Source organism: Apteryx mantelli, chromosome 3 (genome assembly GCF_036417845.1).
Source record: "Apteryx mantelli isolate bAptMan1 chromosome 3, bAptMan1.hap1, whole genome shotgun sequence".
Taxonomy (NCBI): domain Eukaryota; kingdom Metazoa; phylum Chordata; class Aves; order Apterygiformes; family Apterygidae; genus Apteryx; species Apteryx mantelli.
The window spans coordinates 63,785,882-63,807,987 of record NC_089980.1 but is presented as its reverse complement, the minus strand read 5'-3'; the positions used below and the strand labels follow the sequence as shown (position 1 = coordinate 63,807,987).

Below are 22,106 nucleotides of genomic sequence, written 5' to 3'. Positions count from 1 at the left end.
TAGCAAGTTCTTTGAACATTATGTTGCATTAAATGAATTCAGTATGTAGAGAGGTTTAACAACAGGTTAGTACATCAACCATAGTACATTACTATAAATAATAATAAAAAATAACACTGGATTCTTTTTGTGAAATCAATTCTTTATTTCTGATTCAAGTCACATAAGAAGAGCTGAAATGAGCTGCATATAAGCACCAATTACGCAAGCCAAAGAGGCGTACCTTAAGTCTGTTCATGTAGTATGTCATTTGTTCTGTTTCAAGCTCTCAAGTCTATGAAAAGGCTCCTATCCAACTCATTGGAAGAAGAATCAGAATGGAGAAAGGTGATCACACCTTACTAATTCTTCCCACTGCCTCTCTTTTAGAGGGGACACACAAGTTGTGCCTGTTTTCATATAGAAATAGAGCTAGTAGAGCATATTTACAGAAAGACCCAAGAAAAATTCCATCCCCAGATTCAGCTTCCAAATTAACGGCTGTCAATACTGGACATTTGATTTTATGCATTTCCTCTATTATATGCCATCCCTTTTATTCTGCTCTACTTGAAACGGTCTCAATTTATTTTCTCCTCTTACCTCTCATCTACTTCCTGTCCTTCACTTCCTCTAATCAAGAATGTCATCTTACTCCCATTATAATTATCCCAAACTGGATTCAATTCAAATCCTCCTATATGTCACAGAAAGGACTTCTTCACCAATTTTTAACCTAGGTTACCTTATTTTGCACTTAATATTTTTTTAGAACTATAGGCTTTTTGTAGTGGGGACAGAAATCTTGAATATAATACAAGATGTCTCTGGTCCCAAGGACAGTGGAGATTCCAGTCATTTCTGTAATATCTTTCTCTATATGACAGTTATTACTTAAATTAAATGTGTCACACTTACATAATGTGAACAAGTTTAACAAGAACCAACATTTTCTCTCGAATATCACATCTGCTGCTTCTGCCAAAACCCAGAAGTCATCAGGAAGAAATATCCCATCTTGTTCTAGGGACAGTACCATAACCACACTAGATGTATTCTTCATTCCCCTTCTATTACCTAACATGTTTTTGACTAATGCAACAGCAAGGATATCTTATTACATGGACCAGTAGCCTCATCTATTATAACACACCTTATGCCTTCACTTCTGAGTTTTCTGTATATCATAGACATTAACAACAAATGTTTCTGTTCCATGATATAAACTGAAGAGAAGGATGGGGAGACCCTGATATGGAAAAAAGCATGGAACTATGAAAAAAACAGAGTAAATGTGTTCAGATTTTTCCGGTTACATTGGCTAAGGAAGTAAACAAACTATCAGTTGTGGTTATATCTCTTTTATCAGTATATTTTTTAAAATTTGGGAGGAAAACAAAAATCTACAGCATTAACCAAATGGAAAGAGTATTTCTTTAACAACATCATATTAAAATACTCATTAAAAACAACATATTTTTAATAAGCAAAGGAAAGAAAATACTCTAGACCTCCTCCCTCTCCTGGTGGTAAAAAATCTGTCATCTGAACACAGGCAAAACTGGGCTTTTATGTCATACCAGGAAAACAGTATAAAGAAAAAACAAAAAAGGATACAACTGTGTAAAAGATGACAGAAAAAAATTAAACTTCATCCCAAATCATTTCAGACATTACAGATTCTAAGGATAAACATTAGAAGCCAGAAAAATAGGGAGCTTTTTCTTACTGGGTATATTTATAAATTAATCCCACAGCTGCTAATGTTAAAGAGAAGACTTCATATTACTAGTGTGGGATGACTATGCAGATAAGCTTACAAAATAACCAGGCTTGGTTCCTTGAAGCCTGACATCTAGTTATGCCCAGAAAGAACTAGATGCTTCCAGATCTCCGAAACAGGCCAGCCTAAATTCTGAACTGATGGCTGTTTATATTTATATAGAGTTCCTATCTTCTGCAACTATGAAGAAGTAACCACAAATAAAATAAAAAAAGTAATTATTACCAATTGGTTGATTTCAAGTTTGTGTTTTTTCCTAATACTTGTGATTGACCTACGAATCAGGTATGCATTTGGGAAACAATGCAATTAATGTTTTTTAGGGAAAATGCGAAGTCATGATTAAGGTCTGCGTCAGATACATATTCTTGACTAGAGTCAATAAAACTGGTGAAACTGGGCTTCCACTCACTTCATATAGGAAAAAAACCTACCGTAAATCAAATCATTTCAAAAAGAAGAAATCAGAAATAAGGAAAGCCAAACAAATATAGACTGATGATCAAAACAATCCTGTTGTATAAATGAAATTATGGGCCAAGCAATACTCCAAGACTGAATTATGCCAAGGACATATCTCGGCCCAGGCAGCAGCATAGAAGGAACATCTCTCTGCCCATACAAACGGCTTCATTTTGACAAAAGCAGTTTCTGTCTAAGAGCTTTAGTCTTTCAGTTGCAATAGAAAACATTGGGTAGTGCATCAAGAAACATAACAAACCTGTAGCTAAAGCAGATAAAGAATATCTGTAATGCACAGAAATATTATAAACTGTTTTATATTCAGCACATGTCCATCCATTCTGTTAAATATAATCATGTATTTTGCACATAACACTTCCCCTCCCCTCCTCGAATAAGTGCTATAATTTTCAAAACAGAGCCCTTAATCAGCCAATAAGCTTTCAGGAAGGTGAGAAGGGAAAAGAGAAGATGGAAAGAGAAAAATAATGACAAAATATAATGAACATTAAAATGTTGAAAAACAACAAGGCTGCCATCTACAACAAGTATTTCTTCAGACTTGTTTCATTTATACAGCTACAGTATCTGACATGCCAATTTATCAATCAAATCCTAACATTAGGTTATAGAATTAATGAAACTAACATAAGTCATGGTTGCTTCTGATTATAATGAAGTGAAAACACTACTTGATAGAATTTGAATTCTGTTATTGAAGGCATATATATGATGAAAAAGAGTGGGAAAACATAGTTAATAATCCCACCTACTACAGCAAAGGACAGCCGAATAAGTCAATGATTTTTTGCTAATAAAAGAACCCACAGGCTCTTGCAGCAGTAATAGAAATCAGCTCTATAAAAGAAAGCTACATTCTGACCTGAATTTGTTGTTCTCAGTATACAGAACTTTGACCACTGTTATTTAAATTAGAGATACATCATCTTATTATTTTGTGCTTGAGTTAAAATTCTTATAAATGTAAAAGATTATCAAATAAAAATCCAGAAAACCGAAATATTTACATAAAGTTGCTCATAACTCCACCTAAGAAAGTCTCCCAGAAACTCCCTTAGAAAAATCTTGTTTAAACATGCCATCTATAAAATGTCGAACTATAAAGTTATTTTTTCTTAGCCAATGCAGGCAAAACTCAGCATTTTTGGTTAAAAAAAACCCAACCAAACAATTTTGCTTTTTTTTTTCCCAGCCACACACTGATTTTTAAATATCCCAATAAATAGAAATTATTTAAGGGAATAAATTGTGACATGTATTTCCAATCGCATTTTGATGAAGCAAGCAAATATTAGACCTGAAAGCAACGCTTGTGCACCTTTAAAACATTAAATTACATTACTAAAACATTAAATATTGTTTACTAGGGTATGGCAATGGTAAAGCAAGTCCATTTTCTTCGACACGCTCTCACCCTTACAAATGGTGCATGTGTGTGTCCGTGTGTACATACTACAATTATATTCAGTACTCCAGGTTTGTTTCATAGAACAAAAATGAAGTTATCTCAGCGGTAGATACTGCTACCCTCTTTCTACAGAATCCAAGCACTGCCCCCATAAAATCAATAGCACTAGTCAAGTTCCTAATGAATTTCAAAGAGAAATGCAGAAGGACAGGCCCTGCTAGATATTTTGTGTATGTATACATATACACACACGCACACATACATATACTAAAAAATAAATAAATAAAAATAAAAATCCTGAAAGAATAGCTAGGTGTCAAAAAACTAAGAAGAAATTCTAGACCACAAATAATGCAAAAAAAGACCCTTAGGAGTGGTCAGTAAATAGGTACTCACAGGTATACAATACTCCACCATTGGGTAATGCAATTTATGCCCCTTAGCTGTACGGCCAGAAAAGAAACAGCTCTGGCAGACGTCATAGTTGAAATGTTTTAAGCTTCGGTACCTATGGAGACATTAAACAAAGTGATTAGAGCTTCCTAGGTTTAGTTCTAACATTGACTTGTTATTAAGCTTCAGGAGGCAAACGACCCTTTGAAATGGTGTCCTCTGCTTTTCAGCAGCACAAGGGCACAGTGGGTTTGTCAGGATTATGTGGGAAAGCACCTTGATGTGCAGCAGTGCATGAACGGGGCAGGTCGCTGCAAAGAAGCCTCACAGCTGCATAACCAGGGGCACCTGTGCCACCGCAGCAGCTCCACTGGCAACAGGAAACCCACAGCCCTCTTAGCACTTTGTATGACTTTCCTACATGGCAAAACGCACTTCACTGCGCAATTAAAAAGAATTTTCAGCCTTTAATGCCACAGAGAGAGCCAGTGTGAATGATCTATCATCCAAGTCACTTGGAAACAAAAAGTCTTACACAATACAAACTTACAGACAAAATCTAGGAAGGGGTCAGCTCTACAGATGAAATGCAAAGTTTATAATTTCAGAGTTTAAACTGACTTAAGATTATGTTGCATTAATTTTTTTCTTCTCTTCAGTCATCAGTTGGTATCTCAGAAAAAAGTTTATAAATCAGAGTGGTTTAAGTTTACATGTTTTTATATTTACCAGATGTTTTAAACATTTTTACATCTTTTTGATGCTCAGAAATTCTAAACTCATGAATCAGACCCTAAAACTCCTGAAACTTGCTTAAAGTTCAGGAAATACAAAATAATATAAAGTTTAAAAATTAAGTAGACTTATTTTAAAAAAAATTTTACTTTTTATTTTTTCACTAAAACTGACTAAAGCAAGAATTCAATTCTATATTCCACCCACTTTTTTTTATAGTATGCTGTTCTGATTGGATGAGGTTATATGATTAGTATGAAACTAAAATGAGCTAACTGAAGCAAATTGAATAGGTACTGAATAGTTAAAGTTTAAATTTAAATTGCTTTCTGAGAGTTGTTTTCAGCACCAATCCACATTTTTCCCCTGCTGAGTTTTATGCTTTGTTTTGCAAGACAATATGTGTGTATAAACGTAAAGGTTCACTTTTAAGGATGCTGATGCAAGTGTTTAGACTCTTTATTCAGAGCCTGTGTGTTAAATGGCCACATCCACCTTCTGCTAAGATGGGAGATGCTTTTGCTGTTGCAGATCTCTAGCTTCATCATAGAAATGACTTAGAGTGAGTCATTCTTTTGTCCTCCCTTCTCCTCCATGCATACTCATGTTCTTTTGTCTTTTATCTCTATGCCCTCCTTTTTCTTCTCTACACAAGAAAGGTCAGCACAGAAAAGATCCATCTGTCCTAACTTCTGCATCTAAAAGTTAGGTATCTACACTGGGGCTTAGTCACCCTAGGCTCCCTCAAGCCTTAATTAAGAACAATCTAGAGGAATTTTCACCTTATCTTAAGACAAGCAACAAAGTTTGATCAAATTAATTACTTCTGGAAGTACTTACATCTCTATATTGATAGAGAAGAGGGTCACCAGCTCAGTCTTAGAAGTCTGACTAAAGCTAGTATGCCCAAGGCTAGGTGAGATGAATCTGACCCCAAGATTCCTATATTACTGTCCTTTAGCACAACAGAGGGAAGGAAGAACAGAAAGCATGGGGAACAAAAATGACTCATCTGCCTAGACACCCTAAAAAAAGCATTAGAATCACTTATAAGAGAGACTGCCCTACATAGCTCCTAAATAATACATACAACTTCAAGACCACAACAGAGCAAAGAGTCTCTTATGTTTAGCTCTTCTCCCTTACTTTGTTCCATATGCACTGGAGCAATCAATATACAAATGCATGTAGGTCATAACAGAATGCACAAAGGAACCAACCATCCAATGTCCAGTGACAGTGTTTATAGTAAAATCATACAGTTTAGCAGAATAACAAAGAATATCCCTGGAGCCATTTTTTCTTTAAGAATTCACAGGCTTCCTTTGAACAGACCAAAGTTAGATTATGTTCAGTGCTTCCAGATAGGAATTGTGCAAGTCTCATCACAGTAATATATCAACATTTGTGCCAAGCAAGGAAAGATTGCTGCTGAAGGGTGATTAAATAGTGGCTAGTATGAGCTACTTTATTTCACAAGCATTATTTGCAGAACAGTGCAGAGATGTCCAGTCTGTCTGTCTTGAGTCCTCTCACTCTGCCTAAGACATAGATATGAACAAACATACATAATTTTTCTCACTGATCAGCTCCTTTTGGTGTCATGCCTACTGAATACACAGGTGTATTTATACTTCATTTGCTACTTACTGGATCCACCGATGACAAAATACTTGATGACAGCACTCCCTGCACCCTTTCTGTCACAGACCCATTTGGTACCTAACAGCAGTACTGTAGGAGACAGAAACTAAGTGGCTCACATGCTCCTGCAGTGAGATCCACAATATGAGCAGACTACAGGAGACAGATGCCATCTTAAAGTAGGAAAACAGTGGAAAAGCAAACAGAAAAAAAAACTGTTTTTGTTGGAATATGTAAATCAGTTGTAAATCAATTTTCAGAAAAACCCTGCACCCAATTGCCCTCCCTCTTACCTGAAGCCAACGATCGGACATTCTTTGCAAATGTTGCACTTGGCCTGATGTTTTGCTGTTTCTGCAGCTGCCACTCTGTGTAGAACTGGTAGCCATACCATAGACTGTGGCTCTAACTGCATCCAATCTATAAATTGCTTTACAGTAATTTCTGGCTTATTGTGGTTCTGGTGAGCAAAAAACAAACAAAATAACAATAATAAAAAAAAACCCACAAACATATTTTCATTAGAATTCAATTCCCCAGAACAAAACACTACTCCTGCATCAATTTTTTTCCATGCCAGGTTAATGTAAAACCAGTTACAGAAAGAAAACAACTGAAGTTGGTCAGTAAGAATACGTAAGAGTAAACAACTGGGACAGAGGAGACAGAAAGTAATAAAGAAGGAGCAGTCCATAATAAAACCACCTTTGAACCAAAAGGACTTGAGAAACAAGGAACAGAACACTAAGGGGAAGAATGTTTTGCATTTTTGACACACCAGAAACATGGTGGTCCTTTGACAGATGGATACCAGATCACTAAAAGTCAGTACTGCCTGCATGGGTCTACTAAGTGCCAAGAGACTCAAGAAAAATTTCTTAATTATATTCTGAGCCCATGGTACTCTTTCAAGTTAGCATGCTAAATAAATAAACAAGCAAATTAAAAAATATAAAAAAGAGGAAAATATATCTGCCACTGTATACGCAAACACTGAGAATACAGTACAGTTAAAATATTAATACAATTGTTTTAGGAAGCGAACAAACACGCTTCTGCATTCTCTTTAAGTTGTAATCAACAGAGAAGCCTGGCTAAAAAGGAACTATATTAATCGTATTTTGCAGCAGTAAGAACAGAGGTTGTCGTTCTGAGCTCATGGCAAGTATGTAGAACACAACTTAAAATGAAAGTTATTCTTGAACAGTAAGATTTGACCAAGAGCACCACCAGTATTATTAATCTACTCATAATCCATTTAGATCCTTGCCAGTTATGGAGCAGCAAAGAAGAAAGGAATAGGCAATAATGTGCTTTACCCACTAGCAAAATACTTGTTTTCACAAGGCAAACCCTGAGATAGCTCTGACACACAGTTGCACACTTGATCTGTGCTCTCCTACAGACCAGCAATTGAATTTGCAGCACTCATTTGAGATGAAGGATGTAACTGCACCATTGGTATAATCATGATGCCATACACTGTATTTAAACAATATCTTGCCAGTATGCCTCACCCATAATTGAACAGCATGGGAGATGGGGCAGATCCTCAAGGGACATAAAGATCATTCCTCTGTGACACAAAATGTCTGCCACTAACAAATAATTTACTTCAGCATGACTTGAACCACTTGAGGTCAGCAACAGATATGTCAAGCACTATATCTTATTGTCTGAAGAAGCAATATTAAAACCTCAGGGAGAATCTTATATGGTTAATTTTGTCAACCAACTTCCATATGAATCTAGCAAATTTATTCATGATTGGGACAAACATTCTTTCAATTACAATCATCTTAGAGCCCGGAAATATACCTAATAGTTCTGAAAAAAAGCTAACAACTGCATTTTTCACAGCACTGTATGAAACCATAGAAATGTCTATAAAAGAATGGTGAAAGAAAAATGCTCTAAAAGTTTTCTCTAACATTTAATCTGTTGGATTTAATACAGTCACAAATATTATTTAAAGTCAGGAGTTTTATATATGCCATAGTGAATTTTTAACCCACATATAGTTACTGACAATGCTCAAAGCAGTCATTTCCTCAGAAATAATACACTTAAGCAGTATAGCTATCACTATCAGTCAGAGCCTCAGGCTTCCTTGACAAGTTCTGTGTTAGGTTGTCTTTCATTATAACATCCTCTTTTTTCTTCCCATCTTCTTTAAAATGACAGATGCTCCCTGCAGCTTCATTAACCCCCTGCATGTAGTATGGAGCTGAACAGCAGGCTGAAGACAGCTTTATTCTACATTCTAGTCTGCTGCATAAAGGCTTATGATACATAAATGACTATGCTTGAAATTTTGTACATCTGCAAGCTCTTTCATGAGCAAAATAATGCTAAATAATTTCCTGATGCACAGGGTCAAAAATTAGTATCAACATAATTTTCTTGTTCTGTTGAGATTATGCCTTGTTCCAACAGGGAAAAGTATGTTGTTCTTGGAGCATCAGGTTGCTTTGAAAGATGCAAAGCAGGATAATCGGCTGCTACAAAAAGTTTTAACGGCATTTGGAGCTGCCAATATTGTCATAAACATAAGGATTTATAAATTCTTTCTGCTAGAAAGTAATTTATTTGATCTGCTGAACAATAAATCATCTTTTACATGTGCATTTTAACAGTAACTTCCCACACTTACTTGCTTATTCGTTTCTGTTCAAAAACTCAGTGGATGTTTTTAAATTCCTCTCTTCTTTTTGCATCACTTAAGAGTAAATTCTAGGTCTTCAGGAACAGGTTTTTCCACGTGAAGGTTTTTACCATCTTACCTGTTGGAAGCAGCTCCGGACACTGGGTTCAATATTACTGCCACCAAACGCTGCCACCTCCCCCAGCTGCCGTGGGATCTGGATAGCGTCGTGAAGCAGCAGGCCGAGTTGCCTCTGATCACACATTTCTGTGGGGCCTGCCACTTCCTTGAAGAGATCTGCAACACAGATGAGAGGCACGAGCTCCTTTCGTTTCCATCTACTCTCCTTTTAGGCACTAATACTGCAGCTGAAATTTTGTAATTTTTGTAATCCAAACAGAGTTACAGATGGCCAGCTGTCCCATTCACAATAGTTCAATTTATCTTGACTATTTTGACTACTTTTTCTTGATCTGTAAACAAATCAGGAGTGTCAGGCCAAATAAATTAAACTATATGGCTTCTTACAGTATCTCCTAATAAATTTACACAATAAGTGTAACCTATTGTAGTTCTTGATTTACTTAGGAGCAGCTATGTGACAAAATAAGAGAAACATCAGAAAATCAGAATAGATTTTTGTTTTAATCCAACATTACTTAATTTCCCCCCTAATATTTACTAGGTTTTCTTTGCTATCCCTAGGGAAGAAAACAAGTGGTATTTCAGGAATTCCTCCTTTATGCCAAAATCTAAGCCATCCTTGGGTTGGTTAGGGACAGAAGCACACATGCTCTGATTGAGACTAGAAACAGCACAAGTTGGAGCTGGTCGTATGAAACGGCTTAAAGCAAGAGCAGCAACCAGTGACATAACTCATGCTTAACAGCAATCATATTTGCTTCTTGGATAACCACACCGACTTCCATGTACTTTCCTTTCACTGATTCCCTTTTCCTAAGGTACACATCAAGCTCTGCAGCATAACTGGAAGTACTGGGATGACTGCAATAAAAGAAAAAAATTGAGGCCAAAAGGATTGAGAAAATTGTTCCAGATCCAGAGACTTCCTGAGAAGCACAGTAGTTTCTCAAGCGGAATGCTGGATGGCATACTGCTTGAATCATTTAAAAATCAACAAATGCATGCACTGTCAAGTTGTTTTGGGGAAATGATTCTGTATTGATTACTGGGAATGGATGACAGATCCCAACATCCTCACAGAATTTTTATTTCTCCTTTCTCTGCGGCATTAGTTGAATGTTTCTGCCTAAATGCATAAAGACTAACAAGGTGGACATTCAAGATGTTATTAAATCTTTGCAGTTGATACCTGTTCAGAAGAATGGAATGGAACGTATACACACCTCAGGTGCGTATATATTATATTTCCAAGGTTTTGGAGATCAAAGTCAGAAAGATAGCACTGAAGTAGTTCATCCTCATTCAAACGGCATCCAAAGGGCTAAAGAGGCTTAGGGGAAAACTGTGGCTTGTTGTATCAAAAAGTGATTTAACATTGTTTCAAGTAGATCCAGGAGTTATGACCCCAAGATTTTAATATTTGTAAGATAAGAAAGCTTACAAAAGTATTAAGTAGAAATGGAGGAGTCCACTTCTGCAGAAGTGCTATAAAGATGCTCCTGTGGCTCCATCTACTTATGAGTCATGGTATAGTATGAACTAAAAGGACTGACTGCAGTACAGGAAGTAAGATTTCTTAAGTACTGACTTTCTTAACAATTTTAAAAGTGGCAAAAACACAAAGAAAGAAATGTGTTAAAACTTTTGGCTAAAAGTTTTAACAGAAGTTAAAGCAAGTCTGCCAGTAATCCTTGATTTATTCATGATCTCTATAGTTCTATACATTCATATTTAGTCACAAGATTAATCTCTCCTGAAAATACCCTTATGGTTGGTATAAACTACAGAAGAAATAGAAGTGAATGCTTTGTATTCTTTCCAGTTAGCTTTTACATTTTCCTTTTGCACTCAGTGGTTGGCTTCAATTAAAGCTCCCAGCAGTTTTAAAAGAAAAAAAAAATCCACTTGTACCATTCCCCTACTTTTCATCTCTCTTACCAGAACAGCCATTAATAGATTAGAAATAAATAAAACTTTAAAATTCAGTCTGACTGCAATTCTGATTGAGAAATAGACAAGCTTTGTTCAGAAATATCTAAGAGAAACTTTTTTATTACACTCTGTAAATTGTCCTTCATTTGGAGTAACTGTCAAGCTTTGCCAGCGTGCTTCAGAAAGACTGGCCATACTTTTTTCTTTGCAAAAGTGGCTGAGGCAGAGGAAAGGATTTTCATAAAATAAAAGTCCAGCTGACCAAATTAATTTCTTACATTTTTTTGCCCCACTCTTGTCTATTTACACAGATGCTACAGCATCTCCAGCACTTAGTGGTGAGGGAAAAAAACACTGACAGCAGTATTCATAGGTCTAGTACTGTACGGCTCCAAACTTATTTTGCATTTCTAAATCCTGGCTAATTTTTTCCATTGCAGTTGGAACAGTTTCCCAGTAACTAAGAGTCAGATTTGAAAAATCGATAGGATAAAAAAGGCCTCACCTACTGTTTGTTGTTTCTGTTTGCATCTGTCTACAGTAGAAACTGGCTCTAAAAGAAAAACAATTCACTAATCACTGTGGCTGAGAGGAAGATGAAGTACTTTCCTAAGCCCTAAACCTTTGACTGACTGGGAAGCTAATAAAGAGAGGAAAACGATGTGGTAGGAGAAATAAGAGGGAGAGCTATCAGCTAGGGCTGATACAAGTAGGAAACCAGCAGGTACCACTGAAGAGCTTAAACTCCTCCAAAATGCACCACTTCAAAAAAAGAAGAAAAAAGAGAATCCACCCAAACCCAAAGTAACATTGGCAGCTCTGCCATAACCAGTGACTGCCCAAGTGCAAGGTGTTCACAGATGCTCTCCCCTTTCCCTCAAAACACTCAATACCACTGCTGTGCCATACAGGAAGAGAAGCGCCTCAGCTAAAGGCACGGAAAGCCTAAATGCTCCCTGTCTGGCCAGCAGCCTTAAATTAAGCCATGAGCTGCACCCTGGCAAAGGAGGCATGCTGACAGCAGCTCTGAAATGGCAAACATGCAGCAGGTGAGCTCGTTTTAGCTCTGACAGGGTGCACCCAGACATTATACCTGCCACTGCAGAAGGGAATCCCCTATGTCACCCACGAGCAATGCCAGAAGCCACAAACTGAGCACTCTTACAAATGGAGTTTATGCTCATATGCATACATATTATGCGAGGTTTTACATATATGCACACATAAAATAAGTTTGTATTTATATAACGTTAAACTGTATCAAAGGACTCTATCAAAAGGACAAGAAGGATGATTGCAGAAGCAAAAGGCAAGCTTCTTCAGACTTGAGCCACAGGAAAAAAAAACGAACAGAAAATAAAAGATCAGTTAATCTAAAATTAAACACAGCCACACACTAATATTTGGGGGATGAGAGTCTGTAGGACTCAAACTATAGCACAGCTGAACAACCTGAAAAAATGCAATTACTGGCTGGTATGCAGATATTGCAAAACGTGCAAAAGTTTACTACTATTTCAGTAGAAATTGGATAAACTGTCCACTACACACACATTTTGTCTCTTCTGCTGAGGTTGCTGAGCCATCAAATCGCAAACCTAGCATTGTCAAACCTGCACCATCCAAGCAGCTGCAAGGAATCTAGTGATAAAGACTCCCTAATTACACTGAATATGGATTTAATTAGAAATATACAAAAGAGAAAATGTGTCATCATTTGTTCATATGCATGCTGTACAAACAGGATGCACATTATTTTAAAGTATCACAGTGTTATTTCCAAATGGTTTGAAGATTTGCAACATATACCAAGAGATGATTTTGATACAGAAAAAAAAGAAAAAAGACCCAGATTGCAACTGAATTAGCTCTTTCACAGTAGAGATTTTTCAAGTAATCCTTCTCATTCACCTCAAATCTTATATTTTTTATGCATTAAGTGATACGGCCCAAAGCCTACAGACTAAATAAAACATTTCATGAATGTTTTCTGTTTCACTTGCTGTTCCGTCTGGGCTTCATGTCATAAATGAGCTCCAGGTAAGAGCAAAACACACACAAATGTACTCCCAGATGTTACAAAGTACTGTGACTTTTTTCCACCTCTAAAGCTTAGGAAAAGGGAGGAAAGATAAAATTCTTGTTGTCCCTTCCCTCAACAAATCCGTATCTGTGAGACAGCATTTGTCCCCTGACTGCATGACCAGGCATAAAATCTGCTGTGAATAATTGTACATGCAAATTTAAATTTTTATCAATGTAAATGCCTGCTTATATGATTGAAATTTACTTTCCAAGAACATTTGTGACACTAAAATTGAGTGGTTAAAAACGTTCCATTTTTCTGTGATATTCAGAAGTCATGTGATAGTGTATGAAGAACTGATGGTAAAAAGAGCAAAGAACAATGAGCACTATTTTGTTTATTGTGTTCTGAACATTTCAGAATTAAAGCAGGTTGCTAAAGCAAGTAATATGTTTTGTCATGCACATTATCTTCTTTTTTTTTCTTCTTTTTCTGTTCCATTTTTTAAGGCTACATCTATAACAGCAAATTAAACAGTGTGCCAGGGCCTAGGGCCAGATGCTGGCATGTTGCCACTTGTATCAGTAAGCTGTTATAAGGGGATTCAGCATGCTTTTGACCAAAGTCAGCTAACTCTTACTCCCAAAATACCCAGGAAAAACTTGAGAATAAGTTAGGGCCCAGGAACATTTCCAACAAGTAGCTCACATGTGGCCACCCTGTTCTGGGGACTAAAGAAAGTTTAATAATATGGATACAGCCAGACCACGTCACTGGCCTCACAAGCAGAAAAGAAGCCCTAGACTATTTACTCTATTAGCATAGATGTAGCCAGCTCATGGGCAACAATTATGTTTGTAGGTCCATTCTTATTCAATTCTTATTCAAGGGAATTTTATTCATGTATCCAGGCACGTGCTTAAAGTTAAGCACATCCTTAAATGTTTTCTAGAATAGGCATTCTTTAAGGAGGCTTCAATGTTTTTTCTAAAGTAATTGGGACTTTTTTAAATTAAAGATTCGTTCTCATGTCAATCTTGCAGCCTAGCGGCTTAAAGAAGTTTAACTAAAACAAAACAAAAAACCCCCAGAAATTTCTCTGGCAAATACATCTAAAAGGGTATCAATTGAAAAGATCTTATCTGTATTGGAAATGAATGTGCAATCAACAAAATTCCTACTAGTTTTGGCAATGAATGTAATTAAAGGTGGCTGCTAAGAAAATAATGTAGATAGAAAAAAGCTTCATTTAAAAAAAAAAAAAAAAAAAAAAAAAAAAAGGAAGAAGCCTGATTTCCCAAAAAGGGTAAGAGAGAAAGAGGCAAATCACCTGTATTGGTAAGATGACATTAGCACCCCTAATCAGATTATCATACTATTTCATAAAGCCTGTGTCTCAGTACCCCAGAAAATATGTTTCTTCAAGTTGATCCTCAGAGGTTAATCTTTGGGAACGTTAGGTAGAACATACTTGAATAAATGGTCTGCTTAAGCACTCTACAAAAGATTTAAAGTTTCATCCAAAAGTTTTTATAACATGAAACTTGCCTATTTTACAACCAAATACTGTGACAAGAAATGCTTCTCTAACAATACAATGTTTAACACATGGTCAGCATGGTCTGTGCTCTGCTAAAGACTTCAAATACAACTTTTCAGTGTCCGCATTGTTCGGAGAAGCCTGGGATTTCAAACGCCTCAGAAATCCCTAGAAGAAATATTGTCAAAAAGGAGAGGCAAATGTCAGAATCTGGCCTGAAAAAAGAAAAACTAGAAGGCAGATAATTCGTATTAAGCAGCCGTATTTGGGGTACTGCTCTTCCTTTCAAGCAGCTTCTCCTTAATTTCTTGAAAACACTTAATATTTCCAAGCAGAATTAGTCAAATAGAACACTTCTCTAGCTTCTACATAGCAACATTTTCCTTTGTTTTGGATGGAGTGCAATACTGTGCATTATGATGGTACATAATTGAAATCAATACTTTCCAGTCAGGACATAAATCCTGACAAAGGCATGAGAAATGGTTTACTACAAATTTTGCTATGATGTGTAATAATAATACACATGACAATTATATAAATTAAACATTTTATAAAGTATTTTCTTACTTACATCTGTACTTCTCTTCCAGAAGGCCCTTAGAAAGAGACATCAAGCCAATCTTGAGGGACTGCACTCGAATTTTTCCAGTTCGGCCACTGAAATTACAAAGAGCAGACAATTTAATACAGTTTAATCTTATTACAGTCCAACTCAAGTCTATTCCAAATGCAAAGTCACTGGTGAGTTCTACTTCAACTATACTTCAAATCTCAAAACAAATTAACACTTCAAATCACGTTAAGAATGCTTCCTTTAAAAAAGCTCAACTCACCTGCTACACGTTTACATGTCAAAACAATTCATATTATTCCAAAAGGGTTGAGATTTAGCCCTATAAAACCCACAGCATGATTTAATAATGTGATTTACACACAAAGAAGTACACAATGAGTACACAGCAAGAAAGCCTATTTCTCAGTGTGAAAGAAGGACTACAAAATAAACTGAATTTTCATACCACAGGAATTCATTCTTTTTGTTCACTTTATTTTTTCCTTCTATATTTGAAATGCTATGATGTACATGTGCACCAGGATGTAAACAGCCAAACACACGCAGTAATCAGAAGATGTGGAGTTGTTCTTCTTTCCAGGCAGCATGACTTCAGGCTCATGTTGCCCAAAATGAAAAAAAAACCCCAAACAAACAAACAAAAAAAAACCAAAAAACCCACCCCAATTCAAAAAACCACAAATCTAAGCAACTTGAAAACAGATAAATGGGTTCCAAAGCATGTGATTTTAAGCCTGTAAGGAAAATACTATTCAAACAGATACTAAATCAATAAAACCAGGATACATGGAAAAGGACAATCTTAAAGTTCAAAAGCTCAGTGCAAGAAACAGATTCTTAAAAGATCTGATAATTTCTGCCCTCAAAAGCTGAAAAATACCATGCAATTTGTCTTTAGATTAGACATGGCAAACAGGTCATAAAAAGGGTAGTTAAACTGTATATAATTATACAGAAACTCCTGTACTTAAAGGTTAGCTGGGGCCTTCACCAGCAAGTAAAATAACACTAGAACTAATATCATCCAAACATTAGCTCCGTTTTGTCATGCACAGTGATATATCCTTTAATTACTTCTGGAGTAGTTATTAGGCATTGCTTTCTGTCCTCCCCATTCAACGTATGCTCTGCTGTCTAATTTACTCCACAAATGCTGTGCTGAATACAAAATTATTAATTTACTCCTGGCTTCTCAGTAAATTAGTCAAATGCCTTACAAATATTAATGCATTTGTCTTCACAACCATCACCTAATCTTGTGAGACTAGGCAGTATTATCTTCTCTATTTCACAAGTTGGAAAGAGGTACAGACAAATTATTGCCAAATTAATAAAAAGCTTCCATTACTTTTACTGCCTAGTTTGAAAATCAGGAGCCAATTTTCCAGAATGTTATAAAAGTGCCAACTATTTTATACATTCAAGCTTAGCTTCAAATTACCTCTTTCAGTCACAGACATGACATCATTCTGGCATATCCTGATTCGTAAACGGCTCATTTTGCAACCTTGATAAAGTTCTTTCACCAAGCTTCCCTGTGCAGAGTTGTCTAGGTTGTAACTTTGTATACAAATGAAAAACAAAGCAGAACATTCATTTGGGTTTGATTTAACTCAGGATTGACTACAGCATTTGCTTACTAAAGGTGGGAACTCAGGAGAACTTTGCAGCTAAAAGTCAGGACACATGTAAAGGCCTCAAACTCCTTCAGATTTAAGTAGGTTGTTACAGCCACTGTGAAAAGCTTCCTCAGCACAAAAAACATTCCCTCATTAAATTATAAACCAGAGTTCAAAAACCTGCAATATGATATTTTTAAAGAGCAATTTCTCCCTAGCCTTTTTCTTGGAAACAGCTAACTGTTATGGCTGAAATTACATATACATTAAACAAACAAACAAACAAAACCTATAGATAGATTTTGTGGCATTGAAACTTCCAATTCAGTGATTTAAATTAATCCAGTTTACAGAATCACACAATAACTGAGGTTGGAAGGGACCTCTGGAGATCATTTAGTCCTGTCAAGGTGCCTCTGAATGGCAGCACAACCATCTAGTTGTGCTGTGTGTACAAACACCTAAAATCAAGGCCTTACAGTGGCAAGTACCAGGCAACTTCTTAAAGCTTGAATTCATACAAAATGCAAGGGTCAAGTATTTAGAGTTCAGTGCCAGCACACTATTAAGATACACTTGTTAGAGAATATCGGACTGAAGCTGTCTAGAATTAATCGCTTAGCATAACTTGCTTAGCATTAGTAGCTAAATTTGCTGAAGCCTTAGGCCTCAGGCTGTGAACTTTCACCTAGATAAGTAAAAGGGGGCCCCAGAGCCGGTTCAAGCCGGAGAGAGAAAGAAGTTACACAGACAGCAAGAGCAGCCAACCTTGAAGATAAGAAAAGCAGCAGCCTGCCTAGAGACAATGAAGGGGCCCAGTGAAGAAGGGGAAGACCCCAGACCTAGCTATTACTATTGGTCCAAACTATCGCTTAAGGGGTGGGGAATTTAGATTGTAAGGGTATAATTGCCCAGGGATTTCTTTGTTCGGGGTCCCTCTTCGGAGGCACCCAGCTCGAGCTGCAATTACCACACGTGTATCATTAAATTTTATTTTTCTTCAATCTGACTTCGAACTTCTGCCTCAGCAGGAACCTAGGGTCGGACCCTGTTATGGAGGCCGGCGAGCCTGATTTTCCATAACACACTCTACAGCAATACAAGCATGCTTATCATTGCAAAGTCAGTTGATAAGATGATTTTAACAACTCAGATATTATTCACTCTGATCTTGATGAAGAGGAGTCCAAATCATTAAATCTCTGTTAACTACTTTAAAGCAAAGTTGTTGGTCAATGAAACAGTGAGAGGCAGTATAAAAATGCAACATTATTGGCCTTTGATCTATTTTCAAGGAAAAAAATGGCAAAACAATTATAGCTGCTTGAGAGAAGCACTTTTTGTGTTCTCTACAGTCCGTTTGTCCCACTGGATATATCTGAGGCCCTCTTTCTCCAAGCAATAAAAAGTCTAAGGATTCATTGCCCTTTTGCCTGTATGGTGTACTGCTGCCATTCTTCTCCTTTGCCAAACAAAAGGATTTGGGGATGGGGCAGGCAGGAGGGGAAAGAGAGGTAAAGGGGAGAAGAAAAAATAGTCATGTTTCTCTAGGTGATTTTCTAGGTGGTTCTGTTGTCTCTGCATGTATCAGGCAGGCTCTGGCCTGTATGCCTCAGTATGGTACAATCGCCACCCTGCTGCACCTTCTTCCCCCCCCCCCCCCAAAAAAAAAAAAAAATTGTTAAGGTGCTTGTGATATGTGCTAATTTGTTGCATCAAAGTGAGAAACAGCCTTGGGAACATCTTGTATTGTGGTATGTACTAATTTGTTACATCAGTGAGGAAACAGCCTTGGGAACATCTGTGGGAACATCCTACAGCCTGTGGTGGGGGGCATGTACTCCGCCTGAGAAAATTGAGCTGAGCTAGCGAAGCAGCAATGTTAGTTTAGATAGCCTAATATGGCACACAATGCAGAGGAAGACTCCAGCCTTCATCCCCACGACCACCAGAGGGCTGAAGAAGACCCCCTAGCAACAGCCGGCGCAACCGCAGAAGTTACAGGAGGTGCCCCGTATACCTGGAACTGGAATCGCATATAAGGAGACTGTGAGGGGGGGTTGTGCGCGCCGTTGGTGGAGCAGGAGACTCCCCCCCGGCCGCCCAGCGCTGTTTTGCTTACTTGTGACTTGCTCAATTATTAAATTGGAATTTATGCAACCCGGCCCGAGTGGTTGTCAATTTGTCACGTTTACCTATAACAGTGCATATCATTTCCAGGCATGATAGGAGAAGAGCTGAAGGCTACACGACAGAGAGGACCAGCTCAGTGGGGGATCATTAATCTAGGTTCTTTGGTCAAGGAGAGAGGTCATGGTCAAGGGAATGGGAGTGTACCATGCTGCATGGGTGGAGAGGCTGGAGTAGGAGTTGAGCACATTCAACTTTGTTGAATAGTGTGGACTCTCCATCTAAGCAGACAGCAACCATTCAGCTGCCTCAGAGACCCAGACACAGGGAACCCAAACACAGGGATTCCCGGATGCAGGGAATCAGAGAAAGACTTTATACAAAAATTGATGACTGTCCCTGTTTTACAGTAACATAAGTGAGTGAGAAAAAGAGGGTGAGCAAGAAATGGCCATGGTATCGGGAGAGAAAGGGAAAGGACTTTCATCCTGTATCTTATTACAGGAGATACTGGAATTAAAGGATGCAGAAGAGGAGAGAGGGGAAGAAAGGTCTTCTATCACACAGGTAATATAGGCAATACACCTGTTAAGATCTGGGACATGATGTCTTGTCATCATGTCTTATGAGCTCCCCTTCTGATCCTATCGCAACTGGGCTCCAAACAAATGAAACACAACTATAATCCAAACCTCACTATAACACAGGACCAGAGCTGGGAGGAGCACTTGGAAATCATGTAACATGCTGTAGCACTGATCGGACACAGTAATGTCTCAGCTGCAGAACAGCTTGTTAAATCCTAAAACAAACATTTCTGTTTCTGCTCAAAAACCTAGGAAATTAATGCAGGGTTAAAATTATCTGAAGATACGTCCTTTGAGGAAAATGAGTTTAGCAAACTTTCCAAAAATTTTCTATAGTCACACAAGCCTCATACGCAAACTTTATTCCATTCTCTAAGTAACACCCTAACACAGAATTTATTGCTGCTTTTCAACAGCACTGAAAGGGAACAAAACTTATTTGACAGTCAAACACAGTCTATACCATAGTCAAAACAGAGGCCTGTGACACCTATAAATTATAACTATACTAATCAGGATATAATTAATATTGTTACCAACACTGGTATGCAAGTATTCTGTAACACTATGATGGTATGGCCAGACGTAATATATAAACACTTTGTACAAGCATGTGAGCAATGCGACCACCAGAGGGGCAAGCAATGATGGGCATAGCTGCATATAGAAGGCATCCAAGTAACAAAAGCTTAAGTATCAGAGACTTCAGGTAAGAATACACAAGAAGGACGACTGGCAAGTCAACAGAAAAACAGATAAATAGTATCAAGAGCAGAGAAAACCCCCCCGAGGGAGGAGGGGTGGCAACAGCTATCAACAATGCAGTGAATGCAACCGGAGTGCACGTAGCAAATTTCCATCAGCTACCATAAGAACCAGGGCATAAAGTTAAGGTTGAATGAGCAGGTTTCCCATCCTTCTCATTTATAAGTTTTTAGGAGTTTGGATTGTGCTAAATGTAACACACTGGTGAGGCCTGGGATATTAACTCAACATGGTGTTAAGAGTTTGCCAGGTTATTTTAACGCAACAATAAACAACAAGGTTGTGATTCTTCAGAGGAAAACTGGGCCACAAAGAATGATCACAGAGAACAGCTTTGCCCTTGTGGAAAAGGTCAACATACATGGCAGGCCATAGATATCCTGCACGTCCTAGAGCACTGCACCAAAGAAATTAAAGGGAAAAGCGCAACCGGCTTTAAAAGAATGCACTATCAAAAAGTATCCTAACATCACAAAATCAAGAAAATTAAAAAGCTGAAATTCTCCTATGAAATACAAGAAATCAGATAAACATTGTAAGAGGTTAAAAAAAACAGAAAAAACACATAAAAGCTTATGCATCACCCACAATTAGTGCATGTACTCTATATTATGTATGACAGACTTTAAAATATGTTAAACAACTGATTTCAAGGGGTGTTAAGTTATACTGCTAGTCCTGAAAACTATTCATTCCATTTTAATATAAATGACTTTCGGAGGTTTTAGAAAATTTGCAATATAGTCCAGAACAATAACAGCTGGCTCTTGGTTTTGGATGATTTAAACATAGGCCTGGCCAAATGATTTAATAGAGCAACCAATTTCTCTCACAGCTCTCACTGTTTGTATTAAATTCCATTAATTGTTTGTATTAACTGTATTAAAAATAATCTTCCGGAAAAAAACAAAACAAAGAACTAACTATAAGCTTGAAAAATGTTTATAGGGCAGATGTTGCTGCCTGGGACAACCTTAAGTACTTGAGCAAGTAAAAGTCACTCAGTAAATTCAATCCGTTTCTCTCCTCTATTCAGGTTGAAGAATGAATCATTCTTGATGTGTCAGAAAATACCAGAACACAACAGACCTTGTTGTCGTCTACTACTTCTAAAAATAAATTGGTCCTTTTTAGTGCCAAAGACATCTGTAGGTAAGTCTGAAGAACTTCCTGGTTTGTCATCAATCTGTGATTTACTAATTAGATCTCAGGTTAATAGCATGCAACTAACAGATGCTTTTTGCAGGCAGTTTAATGATTTGAAACACTGTTATACATATAACACCAATGCAATAAACAACAGAAATGCCAGGAGACAAATTAATTCTTTTCTAAAGGCCAATTTAAAAAAATGGCAGTTTAAAATTGGTGCCTGTTCTTTCAGCTTTTTTGGGGGGAGGGTAGTTTTGAAAGGGGTGCAAGGGAACACACTGTAAAAAGTAATTTTATTGCAAAAACCCTTCATCTTCCATTCTTCATAGTTTGAAAGAAGATTAAAGTCTGTCGTCAGCTTGAAGAATTATCTCTACTAACACTTTCAACATAAAAATCAATAGCGAATGGGGACAACAGGAAATATTACTGAATGGGAGAAAGGTTTATTGCTTACTACTTGCATTTTAAATATGGACAGATAAACCACTGACTTCTAATTGAAGTTGGGAAATAAGGGTAAGCAGAAGAAAAAATAATGGATGAGTAATCAATTTAAAAAAAA

At 37.2% G+C, this 22,106-nt stretch overlaps 1 protein-coding gene across 1 annotated transcript in view; it reads right to left on the bottom strand.

Annotated features, from left to right (window-relative positions):
* Positions 1 to 22,106, bottom strand: part of UTRN (utrophin) — a 401,902-nt gene that overhangs the window by 38,148 nt on the left and 341,648 nt on the right. The window contains exons 63-66 of the mRNA XM_067293529.1: positions 15,286 to 15,371; positions 9,209 to 9,366; positions 6,719 to 6,885; positions 4,050 to 4,161 (exon numbers count right to left, since the gene is read on the bottom strand). Of these exons, the coding sequence (XP_067149630.1) occupies positions 4,050 to 4,161; positions 6,719 to 6,885; positions 9,209 to 9,366; positions 15,286 to 15,371 (523 nt within the window). The remainder of the gene's footprint in view (positions 1 to 4,049; positions 4,162 to 6,718; positions 6,886 to 9,208; positions 9,367 to 15,285; positions 15,372 to 22,106) is intronic.